The following is an 18941-nucleotide window of genomic DNA, read 5'->3' on the forward strand; positions in this document are numbered from 1 at the left end:
AGTTGGGTGCCACCGATATTGTCCCTTATCATTTGACCCATTTAGGCCTGACCTCAAAATTTTAAAAAATCCTTCTAAATCCTCCAGTTTTCTGAAATAAATATTTTCACGATCTTTCAAAAATAGCAGACCTACAAGCTCGTAGCGCGCCACTCGGTGGCGCGCTATGAGCTTGTAGATCTGCTATTTTTCAATAGCTAAATTATAACATAATGTTTAAAACACCAAAAGGGGTTCCCGCCCAAAATGGGTTAACTGTCCTTTTGCGCAGATCACGCAAACCTCAGCAAAAAGAAAAGGACAATATCGATGGCCTCCAACTGTATGTATTTCATAGTGAAAGGCTGTGTACTTGGTACACGTTCTGCCTCAGCTGAGGATCCTCTGTCCGTGTCTGTGACCAAGTAAGTCAACGTCGTACGATTTGTCACACACGTTACCGCAGTGGAATTTGTTCTCCGCATTTGGCCCATCTCTTGGAGCGGTGAGCCGCAGCCGTGCGCCGCGCTCGGGAATCATTTTGATTAGTTGATCTGACCCCCCCCCCAATCCAACCCATTGATGCTGAGTGCCAAGTAGGGAGGCATTGGGTCCCATTTCTTTGGACAAGGAGCAATCAATTTACTTTGATCCCGGCCGGGGATCGAACCCCCGACCTCCCAGTTCCAGGGCGGACACTCTAACCACAAGGTCACTGCTGTCTTGCCAACATTGGCACAGGGATCTGCTGCTTTTGCCACCATGCAAATATAACTTTACAGAGTCTGTAGCAACCTATACCATAACATTCACACCCTTTTTTGTCTCCACCAGGCCGAAGGCATGGGGAGAGAGTATGTTTTGCACTCCGTCCGTGTGTGTGTCCGTGTGTGTGTCCTTCCGTCCGTCCGTTACCAGCTAATCTCCGCCACCGTTAACCCGGTTGATGCCAAACTTTGTACACACACTCCCTGGATGCCAACGATGAACCTCTGCCCCGCATTTTCCAGAACGGCCTGTTATAGCGCCACCATGAGGAAGCTTTTCACATTTGTTACCTAAAACTGCACCGATCTGCGTGAAACGTTGCATGCACACTCCCTAGAGGCCAAGGACAAACCTTTGACCTGCATTTTCCGCATCTGCCTTTTATAGCGCCACCAGGAGGCCGACTTTTGTAAAACACATTTTTTTATATTACTCCTCCAGATTCTGTCCAAAAATCTCACAAATCGTTACACAGTATCTCTATGGTCATGTGCTCAAGTCGGATCTGTCCGATATTTCATATTCCATCCTAATTGGCTATAATTGGCTTTCACAGTTTGCAAGATTTCCCCGTTTTGAACAAAAGCCTCAAATCATGAACACAGCATGCAATTTACGTGACATTTTTCACACATTTTCTTACTAGGCTGAGGAATATATCCCACCCTTTTCACATTGGCCTGTTATAGCGCCACCAACAGGTTGATTTTTACAAAACACATTTTTGGAACAAAATGCCTCAAATCATCCAATTGCCATCAAAGGCAAACATGTTTATATTACTCCTAAACATTTTGCCAAACATCTCACACAGTCCTATCCTCCTGGTGGAGACCTGTGCCCAGAAGGGCACTTTTTCTAGTTAACTCTCTCTCTCTCACACACACGCACATGCACACCAAGCTTCAGTTCAGTTCAAACTGTTCTGCTGTGTTTTGTAATTTACGATGGTTTATCGTCCATCTACTACTGTATCTCTCTCTATCCAACAACTGATCTATGGTTTGAAAGCTTGTCTGAAGTTATAAAACTGCACCCACGGCTCACAAGGAACGACTGACATAGAAACATAGCTTTTTCAGAAAACTGCCAGGATGTAGAAGACATTTTTAGAATCTGATCTCAGGTCAAAATGGGTTAAAGTAAAGGTTTTAGGAGATTTTGATTTACTTTGGATTGTTTTCCATTTTTCCATTACCTTTTAACTTAACTACGATTATTTGAAAACCTATAGTTGCTAGTTACTTTTAAGATTTAGATTAGTATTGCAAAACATACCAGTAACCAATTAAGCCCTATTCTATGATTTGTCTGGTGAAAATCGGCTATATCGCCAATGCTTTCTGTGCTTGTAGATTGGCTATTTTTGAATAATTTTGACAGATTTTGGAAAACACTTGTGAAATGGTATATTAATGATTTTGACAGCTTTTGGACCATTAAGACCATTATTTAACTTTTTGTATTTTGATGCCAATGCTGTAGTACATTTACTCCAGTAACATTATATATATTATAATTATATTATATATAATTAGAGAGAGGTACTTTTACTTAAGTACTTATTCCACCCTCTGCTGTATGAGAAGCGGTGTCCGTTGTTGGGCAGGGTTTCAGTATGAGATGAGATAGTGGAGAGCTGATAAGACACTGTGTACATGCGTGCGACTGTGTGTGTGTGTGCGCGTGTGCGTGTGTGCGTGTGTGCATGCGCACTCTCATGTGCACGCGTGAGCGTGACGTGTGTGTGTTGGCTGCCTGTGTGGACTCGTCTAATGTTTACAATGTTTGCCTTGGCTGCCAGCCTTCTTTGCCCCGGTATATTGGGGCAAGCAGCTATAGGGCACAGTCAGGCGAGAGAGTGTACATCTCTGAGAGTGTAACAAATGGAACCAAATGGACCCCGTAGTCAGCGCTGGACTGGCCACAGGACGTACCGGGCATATTCCCGGTGGGCCACGACCGTAGGGGGCCGCAATGATAAAAAAAATCACACCCGTGTGAACTGAGTGGTGCAACTACACATTTATTGTTACTGTACATTAGAACCAGGAAAGCATCTGTGTCATAAGTGCTCTCCGCATGAATTCAGTCAGTGACGTCACATACTAACCATAGCAACCATGCTCGCTATGGTTAGCAACCATGCTCATTTTTGAGTGGTGTAAACCACTCCTACAACTGGCTTTTGTGTGCAGAAAAAAATGAGCATGGTTGCTATGTTCAAAATAATTTCTGACGTAATTAAATCACACCCGGGTGAACTGGATGACCGTAGCAACCATGGTCATTTTCTCTGCACAGAAAAAGCCAGTTGTGAAATCACATCCGGGTGTGATTTCATTACGTCAGATCAGAGCTGATCAGGCTACATAATACCTTACCTTATTTCATTACGTCAGACATTACGTCAGACCACAGCTGATCATGCTATATAAAACCTTACACCACTCAGTTCACACGGGTGTGATTTTTTTGGTACGAACAAACACGGGTACAAAGCCAGTTGTTGGAGTGGTTTGCACCACTAAAAACAAACAGGCAGGCAGGCCAATAGGAAAGGTCCGGGCGTGCTGCCATTCTGCCAGTGCCATCATGATAATTTCACTGTACCTGTATCAGTGAGTGACAAATAAACCCTCTACAAAGGGTTGTGTATAGTTGTCTGTTGGTTTGTATCATTTATGTCGTTCTGTAAAAGTGGTGGTATTAGGGCTTGTTTGTTTGTGTGTGCCTCGACGGAGTGCAGGCGGTAGAGTCTCTGCTATCACGCGGAAATGACCGGGCCGAATTTTTGTCCCCAGTCCAGCCCGGACCCCGTTCATTTGGAGCGGAGGTTGGTGAACCATTAGGGAGCCGGCGTTGAATTCCGCAGCGCTATAGTTTGAAACTAGCGCTCGCTCCTCTAGTCCTTGGAAAGGTACCCCTGGTGGTCCGCGGACCTCACCTTGAAACACCATGTGATCTGTTAGTATCGGTTCGAACCAGTGTTGATCTGGTCGACTAATACTATGACGAGATCATGTTCGTCATGGTATTTTCACTGACGAAAACTAAATGGAAACTGAATGAAAACTAAGCTATGATTACTGAAACTATACGTTGACAATTTCGTCAACAAATAAAAACTGGAGTAAAATGTATATGAAGGGACTAGTTGACAAGAGATCCAGTATAAGTAAAAGCACATGTCATTTTACACTTGGTTGCATGCTGAGGATAGTCGATCTACAAGCTCACAACGCATCGCAACTGAGCTTGTAGATCGACTATTTTCAGCAAGTGTCAAATCAGCCATTACGACGGCATCACGGCCCGCTAAACAGAAAGTGAGTGAGACTCGACGAGGGCACTGACTGAACATGACATTCTGTTCCAACGACAAACACAAAGACGTCAATGTGATTATGGCAGCTAGAGCACACGATGAACAGAAGGGACACGATGACGTGACTCATATCTCTATTCAAAGTAAACATCTTGAGAGATTGACAGGCAGAACATTAGAGAGACAAAGAAAAGCCTGCAGAGAGAGAGAGAGAGAGAGACATTATGGACCGGAGGAGAGGAGGAGGAGGAGGCCTCGGGGAACGTGTATAGCGTGAAAATGCTATCAACGTTTTGTGAGGAAAAAACGACCACAATTAAAGTGCTCTTCTTCTTTCTCTGTGATGAAACGCCTACATGTACTGTACAGGAAAAATTAGAGAAATGTGTGGCAAAAAAAAGATGCTTACCACTAGCTTTCTTCACAGATGTGTTCATAAAGGTGTCTACAATCACATGTAAATTTGTTCCAACCCAACTCCCTTGGGAAACTTTGTGACAGCTGCTGAAAGATGGGGTACCATTAACAACCAATATAAGGCAAACATTTCCATTTTTCATTATACTTTAAGTAGCATGTGACGTGTCAAACTAGGGGCTTTTCATGATTCTGAATCCATTGCAAGCATTAGTTTTGCACAAAAAATACTCCTTGGCCTATAAAAATGCCCATAGCCGTCATCAATACCATAGTTAAATACCATAGCTAAATACCATAGTTGTACATTGTTTGTGTGGGTTTGTCTCCCAGCAGTAATATACACTGTATAGGCTCCAGTAAGGCTCCAGTAAGGCCTGCCACTAACGACCCAACATCCGGGGAATCCCTCTCCGGAGTCTCTAATCCCCCCCCCCCCCCCCCTCTCCCCCGACACGGTCGAGGCAGATCGCCGCCCACCCTAGAGTCGGGTTCTGCCTGACGTTTCTTCCTAAAGGGGAGTTTTTCGTTACCATTGTCGCAATATTGCTTGCTCTGGGTGGATCTTTGTTGGTTGTAAAGTGTCTTGAGACAACTTGTTGTGATTTGACACTTTAATAAAATTTAATTGAATTTAATTGAATCACAAATGTGATGAGGTCATCACATTTGGACACATTAGGGCAAGTGGCTATGGCCGAATTTTGCCCAAGGAGTGTTTTTTGTGTAAAACGAATGATTGGCATCATGAAAAACCTCTAATTTGACACGTCACATGCTACTTAAAGGTTGTTAATGGTACCCCAACTTTCAGCAGCTGTCACAAAGTTTCCCAAGGGAGTCGGGTTGGAACAAATGTATATGTTATAGTAGACACCTTTATGAACACATCTGTGACAAAAGCTAGTGGTAAGCATTTTCTTTTGCAGATTTGCCACACATTTTGCTAATTTTCTCTAACTAATGACGTGTAGAATGCCCAGTGTGTGTAGTGTCTGTGGCTTTTGGTGCCACTGTTGGCAGAAGCTGAGGGGGCAGAGACTGCATGGCTGGTCATTTTAAGAATCGATTCTAAAGTTCTTCTTTTATTTGTTTTTTTAAAAGTCATTAAATATAGCCTCTCTGAGCTCTCTCCATGTGCAGCTCCCAGTGCACACGGACCATTAGGGTTAAAAATGACAAACAAAAAAGAGATACAATAGTTTGTAGTTCTATTTATTTTGTACCCCCTGTTTCTGTGTCGTTAAGCCAAATGACATGAAGTAAAAAGTATGATAGCTGAGATGCGGTGGAGGAATACAAGTATAAAGTATACAGTACAGTACAGTAAAAAAAGAAAGTAGTTCTAATTTGCACTTAAGTACAGTATACCCATGTAAATGTACCTTCCTTCCACTGTGTGCGAGCGTACGCGTGCGTGCGTGCGTGCTTGCGTGCGTGCGTGCGTGCGTGTGTGTGTGTGTGTGTGTGTGTGTGTGTGTGTGGTTACCAGGGAGTGCCCCCCCCCCCCCCCCCCTAAAGCACGGAGAGGTTAAATAAGACTTTACGGCCTGGCCTAACAATGCACACATCTGCTTCCCTTTTCTCCGTTCAATTGCACCCACTTTCACGTGCGCAATCTCCACAGACCACAGCTAGCGCACGTATGCACACACGAATGGCACGGCGCGCAGATGATGCAAAGATACGATACACAACAACGTGTTGACTTTACTTGTGCGCGCGCCGCTCGTGCACTCACGTGCGTGCGAGCGTGCACACACACAACACTGCACATCGTGAAAAGGTCTGTGTGTGTGTGTGTGTGTGTGTGTGTGTGTGTGTGTGTGTGTGTGTGTGTGTGTGTGTGTGTGTGTGTGTGTGTGTGTGTGTGTGTGTGTGTGTGTGTGTGTGTGTTAGACTTAGAGAAACAGACTTTGTTAGACAATTTCCTGGTGCTTACAAGAGAAACAGTTGTTTTATGGTTAAACAAATATTGTTTTATATAGTCAGGCTTTGCGATTAGGACAAGATTCTGGTTAGAGTTTCTAGGTTTAACCGAATACATGCCTCCACGCCTCCAGATGGCTCCACTCAGCCAGTGCCAGCTTAACGCACGGAAATGAGACGACTTTAGAGAGTCGTGAATTCGCTCGGTGAACCGGAAGTGATAACCTTCCATTTCATATAGCTTCACTCCGGGCAGGGACGGATTAACCCCCATGAGGGCCCCTGGGCCGGTAATGTTTATGGGGCCCCCATAGCGCGCGAGAGCATGGACATTTTGTGTTTTTCCGTGTTTTTATCATCTTTTTTACCTAAATTTAACTAAATCAATGGCCAATTTCAGGGCCTCAAACCCAGTTCTGCGCAATCCAGCTTCCTTGAAGGGCCCCTGAGAGCCAAGGGCCCCTGGACCACTGCCCCACTGGCCCAATGGGGCCGTGTTCTGCCCATGTAAATATTAGTTTATTAATCGCGAGGTCGGATTAAAGTTTGATTAAGCTCTAAACATCGTCCTCCATCTCAATCTGAGCCCTAAAGATGCTAAAGATTGCGTGTGTGTGTGTGTGTGTGTGTGTGTGTGTGTGTGTGTGTGTGTGTGTGTGTGTGTGTGTGTGTGTGTGTGTGTGTGTGTGTGTGTGTGTGTGTGTGTGTGTGTGTGTGTGTCGAGATTTGGTGATATATGCGATGACAACATCTGACCTTTCGGTGGCTATAGACGGTAAATAAAATACTATTAATTATGGATTAAGAGACATTAAAGAAACCCGATTTCTCGGGTCTGGCAAAGGAGGGTTTAAGCAATAAACGCGAGATATTCCGGGGTTTGGCATAGATTGCAGGTTAAGGGTTATGGTCACTGTACCTGATCTGACCAGCGCTTTGCACATACGTTGGAAATAGCCGATCTACAAGCAACAAGCTCACAACACGTCATGTTGCTCACGTTGTGTGAGCTTGTAGATCGACTATTTTCGGCTTCAGGGTAAGGGATAAAAAATAAAATAACACCACCGCACCGTCCTAAAATGTTCATGTCCTCGCAATTATAGTAATACAGCGTGCGTGCGTGCGTGCGTGCGTGCGTGTTTGTAAGTGTAAATGTCAGACACACAGTAGCACCCTTTCCAGGCGCTCTTGTAAATGAACCCTGCTGTACTGAGACCTGACTGCCTTAACGAGAGGGAAAACACTGGGGTGGAAATAGTAACTAAGTACATTTACTCGATTTACGTTAGTATAAGCACACAATTAAGGCAGAGTGCTTGTAGATCGACTATTTTCACTATGGAAGAAAAACTAATCTCAAGTCTTTGACTATAGTTTAGTTGTCTCTGGCTCTGTGAGACTATGATCTGTCTCGTCTCTCTCCCCGTGTCCCCACGCCTCTCATTCTCTCTCCCGTGTCCCCCACGCCTCTCATTCTCTCTCCCCGTGTCCCCCCACGCCTCTCATCAGATCTACAACGAGATGATCCGGGACCTGCTGAACCCGTCCTCCGGCTTCCTGGACCTCAGAGAGGACTCCAAGGGAGTGATCCAGGTGGCCGGGATCACCGAGGTGTCCACCGTCAACGCACGCGAGGTGAGACGCCGTGCCGCCGTGCATGTTGTGTTTATGTGGCGGCGGTGGATCAGTGTGTGTGAATGGGCGAATGTAACGCACAATCTATGTAAAGGTGTGTGAACGTGTGTGTGTGTGTGTGTGAAAGGGTGAATGCAATGCACAATCTATGTAAAGGTGTGTGAATGGGCGAATGTAACGCACAATCTATGTAAAGGTGTGTGAATGGGTGAATGTAACGCACAATCTATGTAAAGGTGTGTGAATGGGTGAATGTAACGCACAATCTATGTAAAGGTGTGTGAATGGGCGAATGTAACGCACAATCTATGTAAAGGTGTGTGAATGTGTGTGTGTGTGTGTGTGTGTGTGTGTGTGTGTGTGTGTGTGTGTGTGTGTGTGTGTGTGTGTGTGTGTGTGTGTGTGTGTGTGTGTGTGTGTGTGTGAATTGGTGAATGCAATGCAAAATCTATGTGAAGGTGTGTGAATGTGTGTGTGTGTGTGTGTGTGAATTGGTGAATGCAATGCAAAATCTATGTGAAGGTGTGTGAATGGGTGAATGTAACGCACAATCTATGTAAAGGTGTGTGAATGTGTGTGTGTGAGTGTGTGTGTGTGTGTGTGTGTGTGTGTGTGTGTGTGTGTGTGTGTGTGTGTGTGTGTGTGTGTGTGAATGGGTGAATGCAACGCACAATCTATGTAAAGGTGTGTGAATGTGTGTGTGTGAACATCTATATGTAAAGTGCCTCGGATAAAAGGCGCTATTATTACTAGGCATGTAACGATATATCGTATATCGATATATAGCGATATTAATCCCGACGATATGAATCGATTCATTGAAATTAAAAAAACGATTTTCAAAACAAAAAACATTTCAATTATGTTTCTGCACTGTCAAAAGTAATGCTACTTTTTTTGCAATGTAGTTAAATAAAAAATCTCAGGGGGGAAGATAAATTATATAAAATAAAAAAAACGGTAATTTTTCTTTAAAATGTATATATTTTTTTAATATCGTGAAAAATCGTATCGTGAACCTCATATCGTGATACGAATCGTATCGTGGGTTGAGTGAATCGTTACATGCCTAATTGTTACAAATGCAACCATTTACCATTGTAACGAACGAACAGATCATGGAGCTGCTGATGAAAGGCAACAAGCAGCGCACCCAGGAGCCCACGGCGGCCAACCAGACGTCGTCGCGCTCCCACGCCGTGCTGCAGGTGGCCGTCAGGCAGCAGGCCCGCTGCCCCGACCTGACGCACGAGGTCCGCTTCGCTCGCCTCTTCATGATCGACCTGGCCGGGTCCGAACGAGCCGCACAGGTCTGTCTGTCTGTCTGTCTGTGTGACTGTGTGTGTGTGTGTGTGTGTGTGTGTGTGTGTGTGTGTGTGTGTGTGTGTGTGTGTGTGTGTGTGTGTGTGTGTGTGTGTGTGTGTGTGTGTGTGTGTGTGTGTGTGTGTGTGTGTGTGTGTGTGTAAATGTCAGACACACACCTTTCCAGGCGCTCTTGTAAATGAACCCTGCTGTACTGAGACCTGCTCTGCCTTAACCCATTTAGACCTGTGTGTGTGTGTGTGTGTGTGTGTGTGTGTGTGTGTGTGTGTGTGTGTGTGTGTGCGCGCATGTGCCTGTGCGCGTACTTGCGGCTAAAACTATGACGAAAAATGTTGGTTTTTTCACTGACGAAAGCTAAATAAATAAAAATACATAAACTGAATAAAAACTAAGCTATGATGACTAGATGTGTGTGTGTGTGTGTGTGTGTGTGTGTGTGTGTGTGTGTGTGTGTGTGTGTGTGTGTGTGTGTGTGTGTGTGTGCCCCTCAAAAATCACACTTGTGTGACGTGAGCGAAGATGATGTCCTCATACATTCCTTTTCAGGCCCACATGGCCTATACAGTTTGAGAGCAGTGTTGTTTTTGTCGACTAAAGCTAAGACGGAAAATGTTCGTCGACTACCCTTTTTTCACTGACGAAAACTAAATGGAAACTAAATGGAAACTAAGCTATATGATGACTAAAACTAAGACTAAATGTATTGACAATTTCGTCAACAGATAAAAACTAGACTAAAATGTTAGGAAGGGACTAGTGCAGTATTCATTTATTTTACACTTGGTTGCATGCTGAAAATAGGCGACGCGTTGTGACCTTGTAGACCGGTGTGTAAAATGAGCCATTACGACGGCATCAAGGCCCGCCGAAATACATTTTAGTCGACTAAATTAACTGCAGATTTAGTCGACTATTAAAATCTCATGATATTTAGTCGACTAAAACTAGACTTAACACTAAAACATTCCAGGTGACTAAAATATGACAAAAACTAAATTAAGTTTCATTCCAAATACATAAATAATCCAGTAAAAATAAAAAGCGTCTGGAGTGCTCAGAAGTCCCAAAAAGTTGGTTGGGGACTCAAAACATGCAACAAAGGAAAAACACTCTTCTGGTGAAAAAAGGGGGAAAAACGTTACTCTGATAGCTATTTCATCATTGTGGTGAGTTTAAAATAAAATCACACTTGTGTGAAGTGAGGGGCGCTCTTATCATCATACATCACATTCCTATGTCGTTCTCAAACTATTTCATGTCCAGAACACCAACAATTCAAGAACCCCCCCCCCCCTAGAAGCTAAGACTTTGAGTTAAAAACGGTCACTCTGAAAGAACATATATTCAAAGATATGCGCCACATTTACACGATTTTTCAAAAATAGCAGATCTACAAGCTCATAGCGCGGCACTCGGTGCCGCGCTATGAGCTTGTAGATCTGCTATTTTTCAATAGCTAAAGTATAACATAATGCTTAAAACACCAAAAGGGGTTCCCGCCTGGAATGGGTTTTAACGTTGTTGAGTAATGTTTCACCATGGAGTATGGAGTACTGAGGGGGGGGGGGGGGGGTACTTTGTTGTCCGCTGCTCATTTTCCCATGGAGACATGGCTGAAAGGTTAACCAGCCACGCTCTTCCATTGATGCGTATGGAGAGAGAGACTAGAGAATACGGCCTCCATTTTGAAGAGAGAGCAGAGCAGACAGCAGGGGTTTGTTTTATTAACACTCGAGGTCCGGCCGGGGGGACATTTCTCTCTGTCACTTTAGGGAGACCAGATCCAAACTGTTCATTTGAGGGGCAGAAGTATCGCTTGTGTGGGACAATACGTCCCCCCATCCCACTTGTCCCACACAAGCGATACTGAGGTAGCCTACCGGGTTAGCAACTTACTACTTGAGTTGCTATTAAATGCCTTGATGTCATATTCGACCATAGGCCTATGGCTATCATTTATAATTATAAACTCCTTTGGTGTCTCACATTTTGTTTTAAAATCATGCTTTATTTTTATTTTTATGCTATTTTAACAGGCTTAAAAACACATCTTGCTGCAGGAAGAGACAATGAGAGAGCTTTACAACAGAAGGCCAACGATTAGGGGACTAAATATTAGGGCATTTGAACACTGATGCAATTGCCTGCCAGTCACAATGTGGGACAGGGTCTCAATATGTGGGACGCCTGAAAAGTCTTGGAAATGAGGGACTGTCCCACGCAAAGAGGGACATCTGGTCACCCTTCATGACTCATGAAGAGGAATGAATGATAGACGCCTTGGAGAGATGGCGCGTTTCCCTTTAATTGAAAGACACTGCTGTTGTTGGCTGGAGTGAAGAGAGTGCAGAGAGCTACAGAGGTTTAAAGGCAGTGTGCAGTGCCATCTGCTGGACATGGATGGAAGCGTCGTTTTCATGGTCGCGGAGATGTTTTGCTTAAAGAACCTGTTGGCAATAATGTAGAATGACAAAAAAAATAAATCTAGGTTTGTTTATTGTGAACCTTTTGTTGTTGTTTTGCATTGTTAGTTGGTATATGCTGGAGCTTTTTGGTCTTGTCTTCTTCCTTTTTGGACCACATTTATTGGCGTCGGTTCGGTCTTCTCTGACTGACCACAGCTGTCATATTAAGGGTCTCTCTTTGTTTCCCTCTCTCTGTGTGTGTGTGTGTGTGTGTGCGCGTGTGCGTGTGTGTGTGTCAGACTCAGAACAGGGGTCAGAGGCTAAAGGAAGGGGCCCACATCAACCGCTCTCTCCTGGCGCTGGGCAACTGCATAAACGCTCTGAGCGACAAGAACAGCAACAAGTATGTCAACTACAGAGACAGCAAGCTGACACGGCTGCTCAAGGTAGGGACACACCAACCACTAACCACGCCCTACAGTAGACGTCCATTAACGCCTTCTGGGCGGGAACCCCTTTTGGTGTTTTAACTATAGCATTATGTTATACTTTAGCTATTGAAAAAAGCAGATCTACAAGCTCGTAGCGCGCCACCGAGTGGCGCGCTACGAGCTTGTAGGTCTGCTATTTTTTAAAAATCGTGAAAATGCGGCACAAATCTTTGAATATGTATTCTTTCAGAAGACTTTTTTTTTAATTTCGACGTCAGGCCAAAATGGGTTAAGGAAACCATTCTGGTAGTCCGACAGCCGGGGTTGTGGAGTGGGAAAGTGGGAAAGTTTTATTTCATGAATCCACTGAGCAATTGAGCACATTTTTTATAGTGTTTTTATTAACGGTATGTGACCATACGGTTAACGTCCTATATAAAGGCAAAATTAAATGTTGCTTTATGTAGCATAATGTGACATATGTCAAACTAGGGGTTTTTCGTGATTCTCTGGCTATGGCCGTTTTTAGCCCAAGGAGTGTTTTTTTTTGTGCAAAACGAATGCTTGCAATGTATTATTTTGCACTTTAACCCATTTAGGCCTGACCTCAAAATAAATAAAAAAATCTTCTAAATTTTCTGAAATAAATATTTTCACGATTTTTCAAAAATAGCAGACCTACAAGCTTGTAGATCTTGAGCTTGTAGATCTGCCATTTTTCAATAGCTAAAGCATAACATAATGCTAACACCAAAAGGGGTTCCCGCCCAAAATGGGTTAAACAAAAGAAGCCTATTGGCTGCCGGACTATTGTTTGTTTTGTTTTGTTTTGTTTTGTTTCAATCATTGATGTGAATATTGATGTGAAAATGAAATTGTACTGTGATGTATAAACATAAGTAAAAATGTATAAATACAGTTACAGAAAAGCTCTGCTATTCAGATTTCGTCTAGGGTTATTGGGCTTAACCTGAGGATAGTCTGATATTAACCACTAGGGTTGACATTAACCACTAGGGTTGGGCTTAACCCTGCTCCTAGAGGTTAGTCTGATATTAACAGTGTTGGGTGTAACGGCGCTATTAATAACGGCGTTATGTAACGGACTACTTTCATTGGTAACGGAATAAAGTAACTACTTAGTTTTGCAATTTAGTAGTTAGTTACCTAGTTACATTTCCAAAAAAGTAATCCCGTTACTATAATGTGTCCCTTTTCATTTTGTTGGCAAGATTTAAAAAATAATAAAGCCCCGACTGCCCGCGGAGTCTATTTCTCCTGCCTTCTGTGTGAGTTATCCTTCCAAGCCCACTATACCATGTACTATACATCCTGCGTCTACTACATCCTGTAGTTCACTTAAGAAATAAAAGTATTGTTACAAGTAGCTTTTATTTTGAAGTTGTTTCGGTTGTAGCCAGCTGCCATGACAGTCTAGTCGACTAGAAGTGCCGGGTGGTAGTGGAATAATAACAACAACAACATGCTTTTAGCCAAAGCTCATGAAAACCGCATGCGTCTATGACTTAAACAATGTAGGCTAAACACTTTGGAATTACGTTTAACATGGTATATCCTCCGTGGCGGCGTCATTAGGTGAGTACTAGTTAATGAATTGTTAAGTTTCATAGTATCATTCATCATCAACAACAGGCTGTTGTTGTTGCCCCCCCAAAATGAACAGGTTACTGCCTACAGGATTCTCATTCTGTTACTGTCACTGCCTGCAAGGATGGCCGCCGTGCCATTGCATATAAACTATCTAATTCATACGTGGGTCGTCGTGGGTCCACGTGGATTGTTGTTATTGTTCATGCGCCACGGCGCGCGGTGTGGAGAGGGCATCAGAGCGCAGCGCAACAGCCTAGTATGGCATATTGTAGTGTACTCTCTGCACTCTCTTTCTGTCCAGTCCTACGTGCCGATTGTGGCAAATTATATTCATTAATAAAGAGAGAGCTGTAAAGGGGATATTGTCTATGGTCAGTTCATGGTGTGTATCATTCTCGTTTTTAACCGGGCCGTGATAATGCGGCGCAATGACGGTAGGCAGTAGCCTAATACAATGTAACCAACTTGCGCAAGCATTAAAAAATGGGTTTTAATTGTCGGGTAACGGAAAATAACGGAAAATAATCTAACCTTTTACTTTTCTCAGAAGGTAATTTGTAACGGTAAGGGATTATTTTTATGGGCAGTAATCCAGTAACCTAACGACGTTACTTTCTAAAGTAACGATGCCCAACACTGGATATTAACCACATAACTTGTGTATTATACTTTGTTACACAGTGGTGGCGTGCGACGAGAGCAAAAATATAGCGAGATTGTAAATAAATCGTCCATTTTTGCCTGTTATTTGTTAGTTTTTTTTCAAGAGCATTCATTCATCATAATCAAGGCAAACATTTGTAATAATAATCGTGACATTCATTTGATCAGCCCTGATTTCACCTGTAATCAAATGCCCCAAATAAGGTTGAAAGTGGTTAAAAGCAGATTTAGTTTGTTTTGCTTCCGTTGCTGCAAGCCTATATCATATTCTATGATGAATTCCTGTTCTGTCCTTTGTCTATATAGAAGTGTCTATTTGTACGTCTCTAAATGTTTTTGATGAATTGAACATTGTGGACCCTATTGGAAACAAGTGTAATGCTTAATTGGGTCGTCCACTCACAGTTAACAGCCTTTGTATTGAGTTTGTGCTTGAAATGTACTGTAATTCTGCAAACTGTTAATACATTTTTCAATCAATCAATCAATCAATCAATGTAACGTTCTGTCATTCTATTATAGGACTCGCTGGGAGGGAACAGCCGCACGGTGATGATCGCCCACATAAGCCCCGCCTCCCTGTCGTTCGAGGAGTCCCGGAACACCCTGACGTACGCCGACCGTGCCAAGAGTATCCGCACACGGGTGAGACGACAGCATGCCAACCAAAAGCATCCGCACCAGTGTTGTTTTTGACAGCACATTTTGATTTTAATTTTAGTCATAGTCTCTGAAATAGTTAGTTAGTTAGTTTTAGTCACATTTTAGTCACCTGGAATGTTTTAGTGTTAGTCTAGTTTTAGTTTAAATCTACAGTTGATTTAGTCGACTAAAATGTATTTCGGCGGGTCTTGATGCCGTCGAAATGACAGATTTTACACTTGCTGAAAATAGCCGATCTACAAGCTCACAACGCGTCGCAGCGCGAGTGTAACCAAGTGTAAAATGACTCATACTGGATCTCTTGTCCACTAGTCCCTTCCTAACATCTTTAGTCTAGTTTTTATGTGTTGACGAAATTGTCAATATACTTAGTTTTAGTCACCATAGCTTAGTTTTCATTTAGTTTCCATTTAGTTTTCGTCAGTGAAAAAAGGCAGTCGACGGACATTTTTCGTCTTAGTTTTAGTCGACAAAAACAACACTGATCCGCACACGGGTGAGACAGCAGCATACCAGTATGATACCTCTAATTATACCTCTAAAAACGAATTATTTTTTTGGGCGACCAAAGTAAGCGATTTACCGCAAAACCCCACCTGGCACGCTTGCAGCTGCGGTGGGTTTAGGATTGAGTTATGAAAATGTTCCATACCACTCGGTTCTGGGATACAATAACATCAGATTAAGGTACGAAAACGGCTACTGTGGACTTCTCTTTTAAGCACAGTACTTGTAAATGCACAGTAAATGTACTTGTACTTCACCCCTCCCAACCTGACCAACGTGTCCTATAGCCTACAAGCTACCACATAGCTCAGTACAACCATAGACATATACAAGGTAGACGCCTCTTCCGGATCTGGGGTGTGTGTTCTCGAGAGGGGGCTAGGGCACTAAGCATTAGGGCATAAATCTTTTTTTTCCCCCCCGATTTTGTAAGCCTCAAGATCAGGTAGATTTTAGTTATAGTCACCATGTACACAGTTGTTCAATGTACAAATATTTATTTCCCCCCCAAAAAAAAAAAAAAAAAAGTTTATTTTTTTAATTTATTTTATTTTTTACATAATAGGTAGTTAAACAACTAGTCGACTAGTAAACTAGGCAACTAGTCAACTAGTAAAAATGACTAGAAGTGAATGCCCTAGAGGGGGCAACATTTTCCCGAGATTCCTTGTGAAGCATAGCGGAAAAGCATGAGCGGAAGCTTGTCAAGCTTCTGCGAGCCCAACGTATGTCCCGGAAAAGAGGCGCTGTGATTGGCCAGTAGTCACTTGAGTGGCAGCGAGAGACATGGAGGAGTCACATGCATGAGTGACGTCACTTGGGCAGCGACGCAGCGCGCCTTCAGCACTTCCTGCGCACTGCTGCACCCCTCCTGCACACACATGGCTCCAACGAACTGCAGCGGCCAATGAGGCATCTATTATTATTTTTTAACCCATTTTGACCTGAGATCAGATTCTAAAAATGTCTTCTAAATCCTAACAGTTTTCTGAAAAACCCATATTTCTATGTTGGTAGTTCTCAAATAATTCATCTCAAGGACCCCAGAAATGATATGTAATTGGCCGCCGACCCCCATCTGAAAATATGTTGTTCCATGGACCTCTGCTGCCAGAAGCAAAGATTTGAGTTATAAACGTTCGCTCTGAACGAATATACATTCAAAGATTTGCATTTTTAAGATTTCTTTATCTACAAGCTCGTAGCGGGGCACTCGTAGCGGGGCACTCGGTGCTGCGCTGCGAGCTTGTAGATCTGCTATTTTTCAAAAGCTAAAATATAAAATAATGCTTAAAAACACCAAAAGGGGGTTCCCGTCCTTACATCTATGGCTACACCAGCATCATCTCAGACCTTTACTCGTCCACCTCCTCCTCCTCCTCCTCAGGTGAAGAGGAACCTGATCAACGTCTCCTACCACATAGCCCAGTACACCAGCATCATCTCAGACCTTTACTCCTCTTCCTCCTCCTCCTCTTCCTCAGGTGAAGAGGAACCTGATCAACGTCTCCTACCACATAGCCCAGTACACCAGCATCATCTCAGACCTTTAATCTTCCTCCTCCTCCTCCTCCTCAGGTGAAGAGGAACCTGATCAACGTCTCCTACCACATAGCCCAGTACACCAGCATCATCTCAGACCTTTAATCTTCCTCCTCCTCCTCCTCCTCCTCAGGTGAAGAGGAACCTGATCAACGTCTCCTACCACATAGCCCAGTACACCAGCATCATCTCAGACCTTTAATCTTCCTCCTCCTCCTCCTCCTCAGGTGAAGAGGAACCTGATCAACGTCTCCTACCACATAGCCCAGTACACCAGCATCATCTCAGACCTTTAATCTTCCTCCTCCTCCTCCTCCTCAGGTGAAGAGGAACCTGATCAACGTCTCCTACCACATAGCCCAGTACACCAGCATCATCTCAGACCTTTAATCTTCCTCCTCCTCCTCCTCCTCAGGTGAAGAGGAACCTGATCAACGTCTCCTACCACATAGCCCAGTACACCAGCATCATCTCAGACCTTCGCAGTGAGATCCACCGGCTCAAGAAGAAGATCGCCGACCAGGCGGGTCGCCAGGGCAACTCGGAGAAAGCCGACATCCGCCATGTCCAGGGTGAGTGACGTCCGGACCGGACGACTTCTTGTCCCGCCTTGTCAGCCGAAAAACCTCAATGAACTCTAGATATCTAGAGCGTTGGTGGTTCTCAAAGTGTGGGGTCCGGGGAAACGATCATTTTAACCATTCGGTTTATACACTGCTGGCTATTAAAACAAAATCAGACATATGTCTGAACTGAGTGGTGCTGTGTGTGCGTGCGTGTTGGAATGATTTAGATTTAGATTTTATTTTTTACACAAATTGTCTCTTCCGTGGCCATACAGCATAAATACATATAGGGATATATTTGGGGGTCCTTGACATGAAAATGTTTGAGAACCATTGATTTAGAACAATGGTTGTTCTCAAACCTTTTTGTCTCAGCTGCTTTAATAACCTTTTCATACAATGCACCACCTGAATTACATTGTTACTTTATTTACATTTATATCATATTACGGTATATGTAAATGTGTAAAATGTAAATCTTCCCACATAAAATATGCGCCACGAGTAAAACTTAATTGTATAGTTTCCATTATGACATATTTGAAAATATCTTCATACTTCAGACATTTAACCACTTGATCCCCAGCATCCCTATTCTGGGGGTAACATTCACCCTAAAAAATAGCCGATCTACAAGCTCACAAGGTGACACGTTTTGAGCTTGTAGATCATCTATTTTTTGGCTAGGAGGTTACTGGTCCGTCTTACTTAAGTATAGAGGTTTTAAGTGGTTAAACTGAAGTCACGTTTATACGTTCCAAATATGAATTAATGAGCACAGTACTCTGAGGCACCACTGGACTGGACTAAAGTGGTCGTCACGGCGACCACTTTAGAGAGGCCCTGCTCCAGAGTCCCTGACCTCCGTCATTTCTCTCAGTCAGAGGGCTGGCAGGTTTTAGCCTGCAGGCTAATAAGACAGACTATTCGCGTCTGGCTTATTAGCCAGGCTAGGCAGGCTTGCAGCTATACATGGTATTTAATTATGTACCTCGACTCGAGGTCACACCGTTTTTGATTCCACCGCTACTCTGCAGCGCTCGCTGGGGTCACTAATTGACCTGTTGTTTCCACGGCCAGCCATTTTGACATATCAATACGGTAGTAGTGTAATGTTACATCGTTCACAGGTGTTACCAATGCTGATTAAGTCTCCTTTCCATTTAGTGTA

General features: G+C 43.5%; 1 protein-coding gene across 1 annotated transcript in view; it reads left to right on the forward strand.

The window, feature by feature from the left end:
* The window catches only part of LOC306919558 (kinesin-like protein KIF19), a gene marked incomplete at both ends in the record, with an annotated part of 56941 nt that overhangs the window by 23283 nt on the left and 14717 nt on the right, over positions 1-18941 (forward strand). Inside the window, 5 exons of the mRNA XM_079532320.1 lie at positions 7934-8059; positions 9175-9369; positions 12087-12233; positions 15015-15137; positions 17620-17776. Coding sequence (XP_079388446.1) covers positions 7934-8059; positions 9175-9369; positions 12087-12233; positions 15015-15137; positions 17620-17776 — 748 coding nt within the window. The remainder of the gene's footprint in view (positions 1-7933; positions 8060-9174; positions 9370-12086; positions 12234-15014; positions 15138-17619; positions 17777-18941) is intronic.

The sequence above is a fragment of the Electrona antarctica genome (genome assembly GCF_951216825.1).
Source record: "Electrona antarctica genome assembly, contig: scaffold_26, whole genome shotgun sequence".
In the NCBI taxonomy this organism is placed as follows: Eukaryota; Metazoa; Chordata; class Actinopteri; order Myctophiformes; family Myctophidae; genus Electrona; species Electrona antarctica.